Source organism: Corapipo altera, unplaced genomic scaffold, assembly GCF_003945725.1.
Source record: "Corapipo altera isolate COAL_440 unplaced genomic scaffold, ASM394572v1 343, whole genome shotgun sequence".
In the NCBI taxonomy this organism is placed as follows: Eukaryota; Metazoa; Chordata; class Aves; order Passeriformes; family Pipridae; genus Corapipo; species Corapipo altera.
This window is the reverse complement of record NW_020884913.1, coordinates 5886390-5906381: the sequence shown is the minus strand read 5'-3', so window position 1 is coordinate 5906381 and position 19992 is coordinate 5886390. Positions and strand designations below refer to the sequence as shown.

Here is a 19992-nt window from a genome sequence, read left to right as displayed (position 1 = left end):
GGCAAACAAGGCAAGCCACGTAGATCCACTAAGCTTAGGCAATCAGCCACAAGGAAGCTTGTCAACCACAGAAACCTCATTTTATTGTAAAAAAACTTCCTCATCTAAGTGCAAAAGCTTCAGCTTCCTGCAGCAGCTGCTGTCTGAACCCACTAGAATTCGTGTTAACGAGATAATTCAATCCTTGGGAAGTATAAATATAGAGCCTGTTAGTTTAGTTACTTCATCCTAAAGGATTTCTAATCATATCCAGAAACTGAACTTTAAGTAGTCAAACTCTTACATAAAAAAACCTCAGATTTCTTTCATCTTTAAGACTTTTGTTCTGTCATCGAGAATTGCAACTGTAACAATTTCACAGAAAGTAAAAGGGTCTCATTCTTTAACACTAAAAAGGTATTAAATCTGAGGTGCTGAACAAATTTAATGGCAGTGTGAGCTGTAGGCTCTGCACACATGGAAGATGCTTATAAAAAGAAGAATGTTACAGTTACTGTGGAAATAAGGGTAAGAAAGATCTTCAACAGAAGCAAGAATTTGACAAGCTCCATACAATCCAAGGAATGAAAGCTATTCAGTTTTCAAATGGTTTACATTCATGTTTCACCAGTAGTAACGAAATTAAGTTGTCTATATAATGACCTTGGTTCTATGTCACCCTTTGCTGATTTATTACCCAGAGCTCCAGCCATAAATCCAAGTAGTAATTAAAAGAAACAGTGTCTCAGTGGGAGTAAATTCTGGTCTTAATTATTAGCTTTCTTTGAAGTGTTTTCTTTGAAACAGCAATATTCAGATCCTCATTTCATGACCTGGTTATGTCCAGTGTCCAGCTTAAACAGACATAAGCTTAAGAAATCTTCTCCCATTAATAGAATAGCTTCTTTTTTTTTTTTTTTGAGGAACGTATGGCATTTGTAAATAGCTCATTCTTTATATCAGTGTTTTACACTTCACCTTTAAATGGCAAATCTTTTACAGCTGGACTCAATCTGAAGGGTCTTTTCCAACCTAAACTATTCTGTGATTCTCTGTTAAAGTCTCAGAAACTCCCCAAACAACTGACCTCCTTATCACATTTCGTATGCTATTTATACTCGGCAGATTTCCACATGCCTACACAGCCACCCTAATTCCTCAGTAATGCCCTTTCCTCACATACCTGCAGTAGGCTCAGAACTGAAGATTATAAAGAAGTCTATCACTCGTGATGTGAAGTCAAAGGCTGTTTGCTGGCTGCCATGGATAACAGAGATACTGTGCCTGTCTCCATAGCTCGCCCGGGGCATCCCTCCTTGGAATATAATGTAAGGAAGCCTAAGAGAAAGAGAAAATTAGAGTGGTGTGTGCTGAAGTGAGGAGTGAGCACAATTTCCAAGACACGAGGCAAGTCAAACTCTGACAAAAGGTTTTTATAAAATGTTACTCTAAAGGGCTCCTATGGCATTGTGTGCTACCCCCTTTAAATGCCTTTAAACACGTGAGAGCGAAGGGATACACAACAAACTCACCCATTTTTTGTTGTCTGCCAGTAAATCTTGGAGATGGCCTTGCAAGGAAAAGGACCTAAGAGAACAGACATTTTCTGTAATTCAAGAAGGGCATCTTTACATAGGAAGTTGCTTATTCTACTTCACCCAGGTCACCTCACCCTCCACGTCAAGGGCAGCCACCTGAATTAGTAGGCACCAGCATCACCTCCCTAGACCAAGCCACATCAGAAAAGTCTTCTGGGACACACTGACCACAGCAAAACACAGCTTAGACTTGGGGGAAGCCTCTGATGGCTAACAGGGAGTGGAAGTGCTGCTGGAGAATCTGATTAACTGGAAAGGATTGTTGAAAACACAACCATTCCTGAAACTAATGTACAGGTGACAGAGCTTTAGAAGCTTCTCTGTGCTTGAAAAGATGAGGTCATCCCCATTTGATGGGTTTCAGCAAATCAGAGGTTTCATTTCATCACTGCTCAGGTGGACAAAACATACACTCAGCTCACTATTAATTACAGAAGATCCAAGGAACTCCTGCTGAACAGGACACCCACTGAAACAATGAGCTGAATCACCATCACCTTTCTTCATAAGGGGCACTAATTCTGTCAACACACTTGCTTTCCATGTTCTGGACAGACCTCAACAATGTAAATGAGTTTCAAATCCAAGAAAAAAGCTGGACTGAAACCTCTTAGTCCAGGCTCATGACCCATTCAAAAGGCAGCTCTGCATTTTGCCATTAAACACTAGGGAGAATGTGACCTGAATATCCCACACAAGCTCAAAATAATTTGAGTTTAGACAAGTATGCTACAATTAAACCTCACTTACTGACCATAAGGCACAGTGTTTTCCAGAGGTTCTGGCTGCCTGTTGTCACTGGATACTGGCCACTGGGTGTAACTTCCATCGTAGTGACAACTAATGAATTTACTGCCATCCCTCTGCCAGTAGAGGTTTTCCAGTTGCTGAAAAGAAAGACATACAATGACTGCTCTCTAGAGAGCTGTTACCCCCTCAAAATCAATTCTTTCTTACTAAAAAAAAAAACCCAGCTTTGTCAGGCTCTCCCTGCACCTGTTTGTCTTCAGAGTGCCCTGAGAGGTGAGAGCCTTTCCTCCCCTGCTGAACTGGCTTTGGACTGAATTAATACCTGGCTGCCCAGGAAATGGTGTGTCACTTTGTTATTCTGCAGGTCCCAGAGGACAATCAAACCCCTGCTGTATCCAATCAGGATCTGGTCAGGGTTCTTAGGATGTTCTCGAAGGGCTTCTACCAATTCACACGACCTCCTGTTACAGTTATCTTCTGGTACCCTGCAGAAGAGAAAACCAAGAAAAGCTGATTCCAGGCACAACCTAAAATGACTGTATTAAAAGGTGTAAGAATGACAAATTAGGCAACAAAAAGTTCAAACAGGTGAGCACAGTCTTTCCACAAATCCTTCAAGCAGCAGAAAAATCTAATGTAAGACCTCACACCAGGCCTGCCCCATGGACATTCACTCAGTCCTATTTTCTTCAGGGAAAGGCCAAGGTTTACAACGAATTCCAAGTCTGGATCCCAGAAGTGTAAAGACAGTCTGAACCACCCACCCTATTCTCTCACAGAATAAAGGTAAGATGGAAATGTCAGTAGGAAACAAAGACATGAAGGAGGACAGTTTTCAGCAGCACTTGAATCTCCAGAGTGATAAAATCTTCATTTGGAGAAAGCAGCATCAGAAGTTCTGCCAGTGGTTGAAAAAACAAACAGGTAACTACAGCTAAACATAAACTTTTTTTTTTTAAAGTAAACATAAGGGTACAGGGTTTGCAGATTTACCCCAAGTGCCTCCTGTATCACTCTGCCCAGATGCTGGACCTCCACAGTGACACTACCGGGTTGAGCAGGACAGAAACTGTTACTTAACACAGCAGGACCCAAAGTTACTTTCGGAGGAGTCACGCGGACCTGGACAATGCTTAACACAACAGCGAGGCCCCAGCGCTGTAATCTCGGGTGACATTTGAACAAAGGATGTGTCTGCTAAGGGGATTCCACCCCTGCACAGCCCTGTCTGCTCGCTCACCGCTGCAGCACAGCCTCGGAGGTGATGGTCCTGTCCTCCAGTACCCGGAACGATGGAAACTCCACCACGAAGATGTTGCCGCTCTCCGTGCCAAGGTACAGGACCTCCCGTGAGGAATGGGGAAGGACAGCTGTTATCTGGGTGGCACTTGGTGGAGACCTGGGGATGCAGATGCAGAATTTAAGAGAACTAACAACTCGGCATGGACATTTCAGAGAGTCATGGAATCATAGAACATGCTGAGTTGGAAGGGACCACCATCAGGATCACCAAGTCCAGCTCCTGGCCCTGTGCAGGACACCCCAAAAATCACACATTTACAGGTGTCATTTGTTTTATAGGCAGAGATTTTGAGCCAGGCATGGCTCTTTTAAAGGAGGAAAACAAGCTTGAAGGCAAAAGACCTTTGACAAGCACATGGACAAAGAACCAGACACCTTTTCACAGAACCCTCTCTTCAGTGTTCCTAAAGGAGCTGAAAGTAGCTCACCTAAAACTGGCAAAATCAAGTGAAATTCAAACCATAACAGTATTTTAAACTCTGACCTAAGAGGTGCTTAGATTTACCTAACCTTAACAGCTCCTATACTCACAGAAGTGGATGCACAGTATTTTAAAAGATATCACCCTTTACACTGGTTCAACACTCTTAAAAGCTGGTCTCCCAGGCCCTAGCCAACTCCTGCTTGGTTTCCATGGACGCTCTTCCAGTGGATTCAGTGTGAGAGGCTGTTAAGAACAGGACAAACTCTATCTTAAAAAATAGCAGAATTGTCTTACTTCCTTATCCCCAGATTGGCTCAAAACCCCTCTTGTGGCTTACCCTGGTGGCCCCTTCAGGGTGAAGCGATGCTCCTCCCGCAGCTCGGATGCTCCTCCGTGCTGCTTCAGGCTCCAGAGATGCAAACTGTTGTCATCCAGCAATGTCACCAGCTGGCACTAAAAAAAAACCACACAACATGCTTTTTTCCAGAATCACAATATTACCTATAACACAGTGAATTTAGCAGTAAAGTTGCTGCTGTTCGTAATTCTCTGCTAAAACAGGACTGGGGAGCTGGCTCAGCTCTTTACAGCAGTGGATAAACACTGCAGCAATGGGATTTGGGGGGTGGAGGCAGACAAGAAGTAGCCTAAAGGCTAAAAACCCAGGTATACAGGGCAGAGGCACAGGTTATCACTGAGGAGGACGGCAAGGCTTCAGGCTCCTGGAGAAGATCAGCCAGGGCTGTAAAGCCCAGCAGTGCAGCCACAGGCTGTATCTCACCTCCTCCTGGCTCAGCACAGGTTTGCTGAACACACCCCAGCTTTGGGTGGGGCTGACACAGTCTGCTACACCACACTCCTCACATTCTTCGTGTCCAACCTCATTCTGGAGGGTTGTGTCAGAATCCTTTTATGAGCCCAGCCCTGCTGGCTGGATGTTCAAATTGAAGTATTTTACCTGCTGGAGCCACACCTGGTGCAACACTCCCCATGGGAGTTTCAGTTTATACCATTAGTTAAGCAAACAGACACCCAAAACCGCCTCAAGAACTATATCCCTCTCATAAAGAGGCCACTTGTGCTATACTGAGGGCATCAGGCAACAAAGTCGGTGGCCAAGACACCAGTCTGACAGTCAAGGGAAAGGAAAGTGGTCAGACAGTCACCAGACAATTGGAAAATTCTGCTTTCCTATTTTTAGTTTGTGGCAATAACTGTTCAGCAATCCCCAGGAGCAAGATTCAATACCCCCAAACACAAAGGCAACAAACTTAACAGCAGGCGAGGAGCAGTGCTGTTTTGAACTCCTGAAAATAATTAAATCAGCTCAGCAGCTGCTCCTGTTTTGTCTGTCATGCAGAGGAAAGATCACCCAGCCCTACTGAAAAAACAGAGGCTGCAAAAAGAAAAAAAAAAAGGGGAAAAAAAAGGAAAAGGAAGTCCTTGCTCCTGCAGCAGATTGCTTGAACTATCCTGGCCTTATTACCATTCCCACTATGTTGCTGGAGATAAATGACTAACAGTTATGAACAAGAAAGCTACTCTTTAGTTTAAAGCTTCTTTTTCAGTTTTACCAAGCATCTCCACAGCAACAAGCTCTGCTGAGAGCACAAAATACACTGGGATAAACCTTTCCCAAACAAGCAGCATTTGAATGTACTTGGTAATAGGAGCCCAGTTTCCTGGAATAAAATCAACACCTGTTTAAGAGAGATCTACATAAGTCACAGAGGTACTGAAAATACACTTACCTGATCAGGTATAAAGTGAATCTGCATTACAGTGTTGTTTTCTTCATGTAAACCCATGAACTCCACCCCAGGAGCACCGTATCTGATGAGTTGGTTGAGGATCTACAGTATTTAAGCTACAATTAATTGATAAGAAGCTTGCTAGCAAGCAAGAGGAAAAAGAGATTAGTTTGAAACCATGTTTTACTGTTGGTGATCTGGACTGAAAGGAATCAGAGCAAATCTACTTTGATTTTACATGCTTGTGGCAGGTTACGGAGAACACGGAAGTTTAATTCTTCCTTCCAGCAAATGCAGAAGAGGTGCCTGGACCCTGTTTTTTCTCAGGGATATTTCGTGGTTTCCCAGACACTCCAATCCTGCTTAACTAATTTGTAACCAAGAGACAGATGGTTACTGCCTGCATGTGCAGTCCAGCCTCTGAGCACAAACAACACCAGGAATGAATGATTAAGCTGGCAGAGACAGCACCAACTTTTCCTTTCTGGGCTGGGTGATACGCCTGTTTTACAACTTGCCTAGCTGGTACTGTGCCATGGGAAACACCTCAGTGCCTCACGTACACACAAAAATCAGACTGGACATCATTGGCTAACAAAAAAAAAATAAAAAAAATAAAAAAAAAATTACCACCTTCGATGTTTAGATCTTTAATTCCTGGATGGTCAAAACCTCAGGAAGCTGAAAGCATTTCTGAGTTTAGCTTTAACCTTTGAAATAGAATTGCTTCAGGAAAGAAAAAAAAAAAAGGAACCCTGCCCCAAATATTTAAACAACCCTGGAATTTACAACATGAAGGATTGCTAAACTTAGGCCAGATCTAGTCTGACCTTCTGCATAGCAAAAGCAGAGTCTTGTTTCATATCTGCATCAGCTCAGCTTCTGGTTGAGCTGCAGCTCAGCTCTCAGAAGGATAATCCCACCCTGATCAGACCAAAATCACATCAAATCTTGGTAAACTCTTTCAACGTTCCAGTAACCTTTGCCTGCAAATTTATACTTAGTTTAACTTTTCAAACGTCTTCAAAGTTGCACATTCTGACTGGGTTGGAGAAACCCAGCCCACGTTGTTCAAAAGATACAGTTTGATGGCTCCTGATCGTGTCCCGATGGCCATAAGGCGGAGAAATGGGCTATAGCCCAGAGCACTGGGTTGGTGGGGAAATCCATGTTCCACAGTCTGGTAGAGAGAAAGAAAAATCATGATCAACAGCATGTTTCATGGGCACTGTGGTACAGGGATAAAAACCAGCTGGTACATATGGCATGGTAGTCTGAAATACAGCATGGGAAGTCAGCTTTTTCTCTTGAAAAGTGTTCAGACACAGGTGAGATTTGTTGAACAAACAGCCTAAGAATGAATACATTCCAAGTACCCCTGGCTCCACAGGCAGGATGTGCAAAAGTGTAACAGAAATGAAAGAGAAATATCCTGAAAACAGTAGCCCAAGCAGCTCTTGATGTTAAGATTATAAATAACTCTGCATAAGCACAGCTTAGTCAGTCAATACAACACACTCCATCACTCCACATCAACTTCAACTCTGTAAACCAACTGCTCAGCACAATTTCAAAGTCTGACACAAATACTATGTCCTGTAAGACCAGCTTTATCTGCCACATTCCACACAGGTCAGCCTTCCTGACCTCTCTTGGTGACTGACATCAAGAAATGGTGCAAAGCAATGGAGAGCTGTGAGTGACCACCAGTGCTCATCAAGGAAACTAAACAGATTTACTATGGGCAGTCAGGAAAAGTAATGTAACCCATATCCATTTTCCAGAGAGAACACAAGGAATGCTGGAATTTAATGAGAACAGGAGCCTGCTGGGCCACTTCACAGTAATTCAAAGCCATTTGGTACTAAAAAGATGTCACTATCATAGGGAACAGTATAGGCTGCTCGGCCTTAGTGGCTTTCCTAAAGTACAATTCACCAAGAGGAAGATTTGGAGCATGTTGTACACCCCAAACTGAGCATGGCTGGTGGATTTACAGGGAATAATATCGTGCCATACTTACAGGATGCAACCAAGCTGCTTGGAAAATAGCTCAGTCAGGTATTCAGAAATGCTAATGTACAGCTATTATCATGGTTTAGGCAAAACAAGTGTGTGTGAGTTCACCAACATACAGCCATGTAAAAGAGGGGTTGGTGTGCCCAAAGATCAATAGGGCTACCTCCTGGAAAACACTGTTATCCTTACAGACCCAGCTTCTGGAAAATACCTTCTTCTAAGGCAAGCTGGTCAGCTGCAGAATAGGAATTCATTACCCTCATGGTTAAAAGAAAATAACAAGCAGAGAACTCTCCATCTACAGAAGCAAGCACTTGCACCTCACTCCCATCCTCATTTCCATCTTGCCTTTGAAGCAAAGCTACCACATTTTATGCTTTATTCAGCCTAAAAGTAACACCTGGACTTTATTTCCTGCATAGTGATTTCCCAACTTAATCTCCTGCACGAGAATGAAATGAAGCTGGTTTCATTTCTGTGGTCAGGCCATTAGCCTGAGGTGCTCCCAGCTGCTGCAAAGTATTTTAATGCCCTTTTACTGTTCCTGTTCAAAGACACAGGCAGAGGAGGATGCAGCTGACTCCATATCTGCCAGTTTGCTCCATTTTTAGCCATTTGATCACAATTCATAAGCTGTAAGAAAAGACCTCCTTCCTCTAAACATCAGTTACCCCAGTCTGAAATCCTCTTAGGGGAAGATGAGCCACTGTAGCAGATATAAAATTGGAAATACTGAAGCATTTCCCAATTTTCTGCTTGCCAACTCATTAAACTGGGCTAAAGAGTAGTTACTATTTTTTTATCTTTTACAGGTAGTAAACTAAGATTAATACTACCAGCTCCAAGTCCACTGAGTTTACTTCCTTTTATGATAACTTAATATTCAGCCTTACTTACTCATATTCTAAGAAGGTTATTTAAGTGTTAGGTTTCATTAAAAACAAATTTTGAGAAGTCAATCTTTTTAAAGTCACCCTTGAAGTTGTTGCTAACCAAACTTTGCATAGCTACACATATAAAACTTCCTAGAGGAGACTGTATGAAATTAGGAATTTATCTATGGACTCAGAATTGAAACAGGGGAGTTTCCAGCACAGGCAAAGAGGAACTTCTCTGTACCATGACAGCTACTGAGACAACACAGAAAAGCTTCCTAATTATCAACGTTGTGGGAGGATGAAGCTATGGTGCACAATTCTGGGAAGAAGATTCAAGGCATCACATTATCTTAACAAGAAATCAGACATTTAAATGAATCAGGTGTAGCCCAGGCAATAAACACCATTCCAATCCACTCTCACCCAAAACAAAGTGAGGAACTTGTTAGGGAGACACCAGTGTAACTCCACTGTTTTAGTTTCAACTTGTTCACAGTCACTGCACTGTCATGTTATCAGCACAAGTAGGTGTAATTTTCAATGACACATCAATTAGAAACTGTGATTATTCCGAGATTTAATCCAGTCCAGAAGATAAAGCTTTAGCCTCAGAAAATCATGACTTATACAATACTGTACTGCCTGTTAGGGAGCTGTCAACACTAGCTTTAATACTGGCCTAATTATATCTTGGGTTTGATGTGTTAATTTGTAAACACATTAGACAAGTCAATAAAGCTTTAATTTTCAAGTATGAGACCTATGAACTGCATAACCAAGTGTGCATCATTCAGTAATAATAATAGGAGGGTAATTTTTTCTCCAGGTTTTCATTCAACAAAAAATTTGAAGTACCCCCCCTCATTCCACAGGCAAATTTGCAAAAGAGAAGTATCAGCAACAACAACAGTGTGCTGCACAACTTCTCATGGACCACAGCAAATGTACTAATGGTTTCTGATAGCTCTGAATCTCAACCAAGATGCCCATAAGAGGTAACAAAGATGAATGACATAAGAGGGAGTTGCTTCCACAGCTGGGCAATAAAGGCTTCAGGGTGGTTTGGGGGCTGTATTTGACACCACCAGAGCCAGGCATTCACATTCGCTGTCCTGATTACCCAGATCTTTTCCTTGTGCTTATTTACACCCAGTTGTTAAATCACAGCAAGTCAGCTTTCCGTGGCCTCCTTTCCTCCCCTCTCTGGGGCAGCTTTCATCAGCCAACCCTTTCACCTGCTCAGCAGGTAAACCCAGCAGGGGGGAGCGAGGGGGGCAGGAGGCAGCAGAGGTTACAATGGAGCCTTTCAGCAGAGCTGAAAGAAGAAACTGGAGTGCCCACAATGTGCCCTCCTTCTCAAAAGGGCCTTTGTTTCTTTGGGGAAAGGTGGGAGCTTTCGTTTTCATTTTCCTCAGACCACAGATTTGTCAGACTCGGTACAAGTAAGGCTGATGTCAGCAGCACTAACTAACAGAGATGCTTCGTGTCAGTCACATTTACTGCAGGAAAAACGTGGCCAAACTGAACAGTTGTTCCCAGCCCACACTAAAGCTGTGCCGATGAAATTCAGCTCTGTCCTCCTCCTTTCATTTCTCTCTGCTTCTCCTCTCAGGTTGTTTTATGACAAAGCAGAGCCAAACCCAACCACAGGCCATACAAACCCTGTCCCTTTGTTAAGTCGCCTTTTGAAGGCACAATGAAGCCTGGATGTGCTGACCCTGCTTTGCACAGACACCAGTTCAGATTTCAGGTAAGCCATCCATCCCCATCAGCAGACGGGCAGGAAGGCTGAAAACAGGGGAAAAAACACGAAGCCATAAATTAAATGCAATGCTCCCAGTTTGGTAACATTCAGCTGTAAGACAGGCTGGTTCACCTGTGTGTTACCCATCATCTAGTCTGACAATGCCAGCCTGAACATGTTCATTCTGCAGGGCTTGGACTGAGCCAAAGGCATCCAAATACTACTTCCAAAAGCAGGATAAACTTCAAGAAGTAGACTGCCAAGTCCACATACCTTATCCTTCATTCTATCCACTGAACTAAAAACAGATTCTCACAACAGGTACACACAAGCATGGGAAGTTCTTACTCATACAGAGAAACAGATATGCAAAGCTAATTGACTAACAGAGTTTAGGAAGGTGTTTTTTGAAACAAACAAATCTGAAGAGCTAGTCCAGTGGTCAATCAGTCCTTTAAAACCGTCTGGACCACCTCTTATCCAGAACAGAAATGCAAGAGAGAAACATTGGAAAGATCACAGCCTGTTTATACCTCACAGAATAAACAAACAAACAAAAATATCATCCACCACCAATCAAGTAGACTTTTTAAACTGAAGTCCATTACTAGGTCAGCGTGGTCAAATACATTCCAAAATATTAACACTAAACCTGTGTGGCAAAATGCATTTATATTCAACTTCTGCGTAAAATGAGGGCAGGAATCCCCAGCACTTTTAAGGTACAGACCTTCCATTTAGTCATGACCCGCATCACACACTGAAGAGGTGCAAATCCACCGTGCAATTTCTCTGATCAGCAACTTTACAGTCCCACAAAGTATTTCCCAAGCAGGTTCTTAACCAGAAGTCTTTCAAAGACCTCAAATAACAAGTGTTTAAAAACCTGCTTACCAGCACTAATGTGCTTGCTTTAATAGCACATTAGACAAGGACAGCCTTGGCACACAAAGCACTATGATTCTTGCCTCCTTGGAGCCACAACCTTCAACAGCTCAGAATTAAGGTCTGACTTTCCCAGACCTTCTCAGTCTACCTAGCTGTGAGTAGATGTTTATTGGATCAAAGGGTAGAGGCTTTCAAATGACCCATTATCTCTGGAAATACTGGAATGGGAGACACAAGACTTGGGAAAAAAATCCATGATTTGTATGCAAGGAAAAAAAGTATAGTGTAAAAGATTCTGGTATGATGTTCATTCCCTTCTGATTCTTATTAGAAAAGAACAAGCTACTGTCGCTTAAAGGTGCAAATGCATTTTACAAGGCCTTTAATTACCAAGCTGTTAATCAAAGCAAACCACTAGGAAGTGTCCAAAGCAGTTGTCTCCCCAGAAACAAGATGCAATATTTACCTTCAGGACTGAATCAAATGGAGTCACAAATCCCGATGTCAGCTTCTAATATATTTGGAAGTTTCCCTCTGCTGCAAAAGCTAGTTCTTTCAACCCTGTTTTGCATCATCCAAATTAGTCTGTCTCTGTCAGGGGAAGTTTAGCCAAACATTCTCATAAGAAAAAGGCATATTCAAGGAAGGGACATCCCTGAAGTGGTAAAGATTTTTCCAAGGTGTATATAATTTTATATGCTTATAAGCAATTCTGACCCATCTCTGGGATGTCTTTTCTGAAGCTGACATTGCATTAACTACTCAAACAGCTCAATCCTGGGCTGCATTTACTGATTTTTCTACTGCATCTGCACTAGCATTTCCTCATGGAAGCAGGCAGAAAACAGACCTGAAGCACTCTTGAGTTCCTCAGGGAGGGAGGTATGCATGGAATTGGTGTTGGTTAGTACCAATTACATTAAATCATTTTCTCAAATATCCACAGTTCCACTTTAAGTATCTATCTACACTACAATTCTAATGAATCAAGGACACTATTTCCTAGGCTGATTTCATTTATCCATTAAACTTTTCAGCAAAATTCCATTTAAACCTTGGAAGTACAAAACCTACAAACATACTTCTGCTCCCCAGTGAAGGTGTAAGTAGCCATTAGCCCAGCAATGATTCAATATTAGGCATTTACAGAGATGAAAGCACTATGTTCCTGGCCAGGACTCAAAAGAAAAACGCCCAGAGTGTTGGATAGATAGCACAGCCATTGCCATTTCTTCTTCACAGAGGGAAGGAAAAAACTAGATACTGATTCAGACTAAGATAATAGAAATTCATTATTAATGGCCACTACGCAGCCCAGGTGCTACCACAGCCTTTAAAATTCACATTTAAAAACAGAGGTATACTTGTAAACCAAAAGTATAATCAAGGACAAAGAACTCTGGTTTCAGCTGCAGCACAAGCTGTGGTTCATGTGTATCTCTAGAAAAATATTTACTTTCCTAGCAGTTGCACAAAGACCACCTCTAACAGAAACAGTCACAGTACATAGCAGGACAAACTACAGACCACTCACAGCATATAAAAGCTGCTGTGAAGATCTCTTCTTTCAGCAAGTGCCACTTAACAGCGTGACAATGTCCTTTCTTTTAAAAAGGAAAGCCAGAATCGAGAACATGCTCGTGAGCTTAAACAAAACTACTCAGGCACGTCGGGGAGGTGGAGGGGGGGGAAAGGACAGAATCAAAAAAGAGAACAAACCACCTCTCCTAAATTTAACTTTTCCACCCACGCTCAAGTAGTTTATCCTTGCATTTACAGGGCACAGAGGCTCAGGATAGATTTGCCTCGCACACATATGCCTTGAATCTGAGGAAAGCACCGTACCTTGTTAAACTGGAAAAGGTCGCGTTTAAGCCTCTCTCGCACTGGATCGTGTCCGGCTCTTAAGAACCTCCTCATCTTCCTTGCTGTAGTATCTTGGCAACAGAAATCCTAACGAAAAAGAAAAGCAAAGCCATGTAAACAAAGGCAGCCTGAGCAAGAGGAGCAAGCAGAAGTGGGTTATTTATTTTGGTTTAGCAGGTAACAAATCAGCCAGAGCAGACCGAGACAACACTGCTATCGAGTGACTAAAACCTGACACCACCCCAGCGCAGCACCTCTGCTGCAGGACTCCACAATGCCATTTTCACATCGATAAAGAAAGCCAGTACAGATAAAATAGGAGGATTTGAGAAGAGTTTTTACACTTGGCCATTTTGCGGTCGCTTCGGTTGACCTTACCCAAAGAAAAGGCAAAACTGCAGTATTTGTGTAAATACTGAGACAAACCCAACCTAAGGGCCAACTCCGAGGTTCAGGCATTATTGACTAGCATCATGTTTCACCCCAGGTAACCTCCAGCTTTTGAGCTAAAAAGAGAAAGAATCACATTTTCAGCTTGCTCCATGGGTACTGCAGAAAGGGCGCTGTGCTTCCTGCAGGGGAGCTGCATTAATTATTAACTTGCTTTTGTAAAATATCAAGGCTAACTCCCTGCTCAGGGTGGGGGTAGGGGAAGGAAATCTCGCACCTGAGGTTCACTGTGCAGCCAGCAACACAAACAATTCTGTGTGTCCCACTGCCTTGTCTCTCACAGTGACAGGAGGATCCAAGCAGGATAAATTAGACCCGACTTTACAACCCAGCAATCACACTGGGGGTACCAGGCTACAGCATCCTATTCCATACAGCTCAAGAGGTTGTCACATCTCCCCTCTGCAGAGGTGCTAAGTGATAAGTAAAAGGCTGCCAACTCAAGAGCAAAGGTTTGAATCACATCCTGACAATTTACCCTGGTGTTAAGTGCTCCTGCCCTGGCCAACTCTCACTAACTCCAGTTTCCAGTGTACAGACACTCTGGTCAGGATTTTATTTTAATTTGTTGGACAGGAAATTACAGCAATTGGCCAGCTACTCTGTATACAACACACACGTGCAGTGGGGGTCAGAACTTCTGAGGTGCAATGAACAATCAGAATGGATATTCTACAGTAGCCTTTTGTCAGAAGAGGTACATGCACACCTGCAGCAAGGTGGGGAGAAGGCATGAAAAAGAGAGGGACCAGGAGCACCAAAGGACTGTCAGGGGAACAAAGGGCCCTGGGCCCTTTTTCCAACCATGGGACTGGCGGGTGGCAGAGGGAAGGAGCTTTCACATCTGTACAGATGTGAGTAGCACAGCTGGAAACAAGGTGGCTGTTTCTGTGCTCCTGCCACTAATGATGACCTTTGGTTAATGATTCAAAGCAGTCATTCCTGAGGAGCTGGAATTGCTTTTCAAATGGTCTCTAGCAAGGCCTTACACCAGCTGTGAAGGTCCAAAAGAAGGAAATGGTGTGATAAACAGGATGCTCTACAGGCATATTTTGAGAACTCCTTTTAGAAACTCCCTGAGCTTGAACTTGTAGCCCTTTGTTGCATTACTGCCCTTTTACTCTCCTGATTACACTCCAAAATCTCCAGCCACCTGCGCAGCACTGCCTGGAGCTCACCATGACTGCAATGCAGCCCTGGTTCAGAGGACCAGAAAATCACATGAGGACCAATCACCTGAGTCACTTCCCCAGAATTACCAGCATCCAGGTGACTAGAATATCACCTAGGTGACATTCCAGTCACCTAGAACCACCAGCAGCACCAATTACCATGGAGAAAAGCAGCTCAGAGCAGGGCAGGTACAGGTATCCGTGCTTGTGAGCCACCAGCACATGCAGAGGTGATGAACGTGCACAGAAACAAATATAGCAGAGGACCCCAAAAAAAGAGAGAAAGAATAAAAGTGTAGTTTACTTGGAAAAAAAAAAAAATCCTTCTACAGTGATTTAGTACCTCAACTGAAATTTCAAAAATTCTATCAGATCACAAGTCTTCCTTCACCAGACATTCCTGAGATAGGGACATATTTACACAAAGCTACATTCACTTTAAGTTAGCAAAAGTTACAGAGCAGTGACAAGGTGCTGTGCTATGCAAGGAGAACATATCACACCCATGTATAACACACAACTTGCCCTCAGTCAGACAAGGAAAGGAAAGTGCCAAGGAGACGCACCCTTTCCCGCTGTCAATCAATATCCTGGACCTGTTAAACTAGGCAAACCCACAGAGAAACTCTACTAATTACCCTCCCCACTTTAGAAGAAGAGACCTCAGCTGTGCCAGCAGAGGCAAATTCCGTGTTGGGAGCAAAGAAAGAAGAGTGGGCTTGATTTGACAGAGACACAACTTTATATTTAACACCTTGCTAGAATGTTTTATCCTGAAATATTAATTGCATCCAGAAGCATGCTGTTTGAGCCTGCTTATGCAACAGCTCCCAACGTTCACACTCCAGCCCACAACAACTTGCTCAACAGGCTAAGGAGCACAATAGCTCCGAATCAAGCAGTAACTCACTTGAAGAACCATCATCCTGGAAGGCTGATGTCCACTACAATCAGAGGAGGCATGAAAAGAGTAATCTCTTATTGAGTGATATCAGGGTTTCATGCCTGACCAAAGAACTGAGTGTCTGAGTATGGGAGGAGATGAGGGGAAAGGCAGTTTTGAGCAAAGAAGGAACAGCACCCACTGCAGCACAGGTTCTCCAAGCAGAATTATTATTACGAGTTTACAAGGCTCTTGTCAATGCGAAGAATTTTGGCTTTAGTACAATAAGCAAGTATCTCTTCCAATGCTACAAAAAAAGAAAGATTCCACAATCTGTATAATCCTATCTTCCAGATGCATATTTACATATTAGCAGACCAGTTTCTCTCCCACACACCTTTGGTGTCTTACATAAAACTCCAACCCCATGTGCTCTGCAGTTGTCTGCCAGTCAGCATTTACAACCATATGGTAACAGTTGTGGCTACCAGTAGCCAGAGAGGAATTCTCCAGTAGCCTCTGAAGCCATGCCAGGTCTGCATGTATCTAATGTTCTTATTTTCCAGGGAAACAATTCTTTAGGCTTTCAAAGATGAGTCTTTTACCAGAAACTATGTGCAACATTCCCTTCTTCTAAGATGCATTGAGGACAGCTGTTTAGAGGCAACAATAGCCCAAGGCTGAGTCAATCCCAGTTTTGCTCATATTCAGTCCCATGGACACCTGACAGCAGAGCTCAGAGTGCCCTGTACATCCAGCTCCTGCTGTAGTTAAGTACAATGAGATACAATTTTTCACCTCATTTGATTAAACCCAGACACAAAATCTCTTCACTAGACATAGAGAAAGGCAATGAAAGCACGAGTTTCAAGATGATCCTGTTTCCAATCACAGACTAAAGGGCAGTTAACATCAAAACCAGATTTCATTCTGTCTTCCTTGCTCAGCTCTGTTCATTTCAGATGTGTGAGACGTGGCACATGTACTTTACCATAAACCCTGACAGACCCTATATTCAATATTCTACAGAAAGCCAAATGCTTCTTCCTAAGAGAAGCATTAATTGTTCCTCACTGCTGAGTGTTACCAGTCCCTTCAGAGCTCTATGTTTTGCTTTGGCTCCATTGCTTTTGCACACAGCAGTGTATCTTTATGCCCATGCACACTCTGGATTTTCTCCATCAGCTTGGCATAGGCTGGAGGGGAATTACCCTCTCCAGAAATTTGTTGCAATTTTTGGTTATGTCCTCCCATGAGAGTGGAGTTTCCAGCCAAAAGTAAAAGAGAACCAATGTTGGAAGTCCCAATCACACAAGTCAATCCAGTCTTACAAGAAGAGAAAGCCCAGGTCAGAAGTTTTTACTATGTAGACAGTATTAAGTGTGGATATGGTCTCAAGGTAACCCCACAACAAAAACACATCCATAATGAGTTTATACTGCTCATGTAGGAGAGTTGCAAGGTACCATCTGTGTGCTTCCTTGGCAACCTCTACTCAATTTGAACGGGTTTTCAATGGGATATGGTCCAAGAGTTTTCTTTTCAAAACACCATCAAGTATCTCAAGAACTCTTAAATCCTGCCTTGCTTTAGGTCTCCTTTTCATTCCTTCCTCAGCACTCCTTCCTGCTTACAGGTCCTTAAAGGGAGAACTTCTATCTATGCATCTGATAACACTTTTATCAACCCTGCTAAAATAAAAGAGGCCTTATCAACCAGCTTTGTTTGAACTACAGGCAGTTAGTGCTCTCCTGGAACAAACCGTCACCGCAATGGCCTTGTCTGAACCAGGTTTTTTCCTGCACCCAGAAGTCTGCCTTGTTCCTGTTACCAACACAGTCAGCAACAACAGAACAGAGGCTGCACAGCAAAAAGCTATTCCTTAGCACCAGTGATCTCACACCAACAAAAATCATCAAAGCATCATTTAAATACCAAGCTTCTCACATTTATCGATTCCAGGCGCCATTGGACATGACTCAATGTGAAATTACAAGTTTAAGAACAAATTTAGCTTGACATCAATGAAAGAAGGCCTAGCTGTTCTCTAACTGTTCATCTCTACCATTGTGCTTGGCTGTGACACACTGTCAAGACAGATACTCATGAAGAAGGCACAAGCCAAGCAGAACAGCTAAAGCGAGGGAAGCTTGGAAGTGTAAGACACCACCTCCTTTTCCTAGGATAAGGAAGATGCTTTAACATTAATCTCAGTTTAGTGAGACCATGCAGAGATCTCCCTCACACAACACAACTGCTGATCCACTGTGACTGGCAGTTTCATAAACAGGAGAGTGTTCAGGTGTACCTTGTGTGCAGTAGTCAGAGAGGCAAACCAAAAGACCCTCCTGCAAAAAGGACTTACTTTGGTGAACCTGGAGAGGCAGACAGTTAAGTGAACAATGAACAGACTGTGGCAAGACCACGTGCAGGTGGCCACCCTCCCAAAGCACAGAAAATATTAAATGAAAGATCAGAGATCAATTCTCCAAGAACTCTTGGGAAATAACTGAGAACCAATCACACAACTTGGGCAAGTTCACGTACTCCACAGCTTTGTGCCTGGAGTTACCAGGAACCGCCCACCTGCAATGAATTTATGAGTTGTGCAAACCTTGTGTGTCATTATGACTCCTATTGTGCTCTCCTTGTCATGGGAGCATGACAACACCAAGTTTCAAAACACTACAGCAGAACAAAGTCTTTGCACTGAACAACATTATTGCAAATGATGCAAATCTCTTTGTAGGCTTTGCTGAGAAGCGTGAATCAAAGGGAAGAGTGGCTTGTAACTTTGGAACAGCATTTTACACAGTGGGTCAATGGAGTAAACCACAAAAGCATTTGCTTCTTAAAGCAACACAAAGAGATCCAGCTAAAAGAAACTTTTATATGGGAATCAGAGTTTCCATACCAGTTTCTGCACAGAAACCAGACTTTCAGCTACCACCAGTCCCTCCTTTGATATTGTAAAGAAAGATCAGGGTACTAGCAGTATCACACACTTTTATTGCCATGTAGTAACTGCAAGACATGTTTAAAACCTCTGTTACTCCTTGACATTTCTCAAGCTTCTATGTCAGCCAAGAAAAGACACACCTCTTCCATAAGCAATTCCCAAGAATAATTGTGTTACCATACCAGAAAGTCGCTAGAAGATAGAGGGCTCTCAACTGGTTTAACTCCTCCAGTACTTTTCTTTGGTCAGCTGTTACAGCAAATGCAATTTGTTCAAAACCAAATAAAAGACTTTCCTCAGCACCATTCTATGAAGATGTTTGAGAACTCTTCTCCCTTCCCAATACCACAGACTCTACGGAGCCCCTTGCGAGGCTACAAGTGGGATTAGAGACTGCTCACTACTGGCAGAGATCATCCTTGTCCCTTCCATGGGCCAGGCTGTCCTTACAAGGAATGTGCCAGGATGCACGGAGAACCCCTGGGACCTGCCACCGCTTTGCATTCCGCTTGCCAGAAGCACCAGCTTCCCGAATCAAAGCTAAAATCACCAGGCAGCTGCTTTGGGCACACAGCTTCACCTGGGACTTGGTAAAGCCAGATATTCCAGTTGACTGAAGTGCTTTCAGATGACTACAAAGAGCAGCATTCCCCACCAAGTAAGACATTACAACGGACAGCTTTTACTGCTACAGTCTCAGCAGAGCTGTCCTCCTGTCTTGTCACTGTCCCCACATCAGTGTAAGGCTTTGTATCATTGACTACAGAAACACAGAACCTGCTTCGCCTGCTCTACACCTTCAACGACACTAAACACAAACACACAAAGCTTTCTCCAAAGCCTCACCTCCAGCAGAGATGTCAGCAACAGCCTGTTCCAATGGCACAATGAAGGGCAACCCGAGCCAAACTTGTTTCGCCTTTTTGGTTCACCTGCTTGCAGCCTGTTAACAGCAACGCGGTCCCTCACCCATGAAACTCTGAAAACTTTGGGGAGGAAAAAGAACTAGTAACACAGTGCATCTTAATACAGGCGGGGATTTGAAGGGGAAAATAAAAATAAAGAAAAAATGCTAACAGAGAGTCCCAGGGGAGTCCCTGCAGCTCTCGTTCATCACATCTGCTCGGGAGCAGCTGGACACGGGCAGGGGCATCTCCCACGGCAGGCGGGGAGGGAGCAGCTCCCACCGCCCCCCACGGCGGCCCCGGAGCAGCCCCGGCCCGGCCCCGCTCCCCGAGGGCCGAGCAGGAAGTCCCGGCGCGGTCCCCGCCGCCACCTCCCCCGGGAAATCCCGGGATGCGGAGCCACCGCGCGGTACCCGGGGGGGGG

General features: G+C 43.5%; 1 protein-coding gene across 5 annotated transcripts in view; it reads right to left on the bottom strand.

The window, feature by feature from the left end:
• The window catches only part of LLGL2 (LLGL scribble cell polarity complex component 2), a 32608-nt gene that overhangs the window by 12461 nt on the left and 155 nt on the right, over positions 1–19992 (bottom strand). For 2 of the 5 annotated variants that reach the window (XM_027654588.1, XM_027654589.1), the window contains exons 1-10: positions 13578–13692; positions 13179–13286; positions 6887–6984; positions 5805–5886; positions 4391–4506; positions 3568–3726; positions 2650–2812; positions 2332–2464; positions 1512–1566; positions 1163–1317 (exon numbers count right to left, since the gene is read on the bottom strand). In XM_027654588.1, the coding sequence (XP_027510389.1) occupies positions 1163–1317; positions 1512–1566; positions 2332–2464; positions 2650–2812; positions 3568–3726; positions 4391–4506; positions 5805–5886; positions 6887–6984; positions 13179–13286; positions 13578–13658 (1150 nt within the window). In that variant the 5' untranslated portion in view covers positions 13659–13692. Of the gene's footprint in view, positions 1–1162; positions 1318–1511; positions 1567–2331; positions 2465–2649; positions 2813–3567; positions 3727–4390; positions 4507–5804; positions 5887–6886; positions 6985–13178; positions 13287–13577; positions 13745–19509; positions 19650–19992 lie in introns of those variants that run through there. The other 3 variants (XM_027654590.1, XM_027654591.1, XM_027654592.1) reach the window with 3 other exon arrangements.